We start from the raw sequence: 614 nt of genomic DNA, 5'->3' as shown, positions 1-614 counted from the left end.
AGTAAATATATTAATTATAGGTTGGAAATTCTAACATGTAACAGACTTTCTGTACAAACCCTGTTTTTTGTTACAGAGTCAACACCAGTTCAGTCATTTTCAACAACGGAAGGAATGATCTCAGTGACGGAGCCTGCACCTTCTTCTTCTTATTGTTAAGGAGAGATGGACAAACTTGCTTGCATACTGGCTTCTAGGACTGACAAACAACTTTGCTTATGTTGTTATGCTGTCAGCTGCCCATGATATCCTTTCTCAGGATTTCAGTAAGGATGCAGTAGGTGTAAGTACCCAAATCGAAAGCCATCAAATGCAAGATTTTTTATAGTGATTGATTTATAATTGATCAAAATACATGAATGAGTTGTGTTATAATTCGATTTTATGTTTTTTTTTTATATATACTTTATATTTAAAGTAGATTTTTAGAAATATTAAGTTGATCATAGTTTAAGCTTTGTATATTTTTTTTGATTAAGTAGTTACTGAGCAAATCTGAACTTTATGTTGTCTAGCCAACATATATAGCAAATATTAAGTTCATTAGCCATTACATGTAAAGAATATTAGATTTATTATTCATTATACACCGTGAATATTAACCCAATGCAAAT

The 614-nt window shown here is 30.6% G+C and overlaps 1 protein-coding gene across 1 annotated transcript in view; it reads left to right on the top strand.

Annotated features, from left to right (window-relative positions):
* The window catches only part of LOC119587951 (battenin-like), an 11,984-nt gene that overhangs the window by 1,703 nt on the left and 9,667 nt on the right, over positions 1 to 614 (top strand). The window contains 2 exon segments of the mRNA XM_037936663.1: positions 77 to 150; positions 152 to 283. Coding sequence (XP_037792591.1) covers positions 77 to 150; positions 152 to 283 — 206 coding nt within the window.

This window comes from Penaeus monodon, chromosome 23 (genome assembly GCF_015228065.2).
Source record: "Penaeus monodon isolate SGIC_2016 chromosome 23, NSTDA_Pmon_1, whole genome shotgun sequence".
In the NCBI taxonomy this organism is placed as follows: Eukaryota; Metazoa; Arthropoda; class Malacostraca; order Decapoda; family Penaeidae; genus Penaeus; species Penaeus monodon.
The sequence above is the reverse complement of the archived record's forward strand: the minus strand, read 5'-3'. Positions and strand labels throughout refer to the sequence as shown.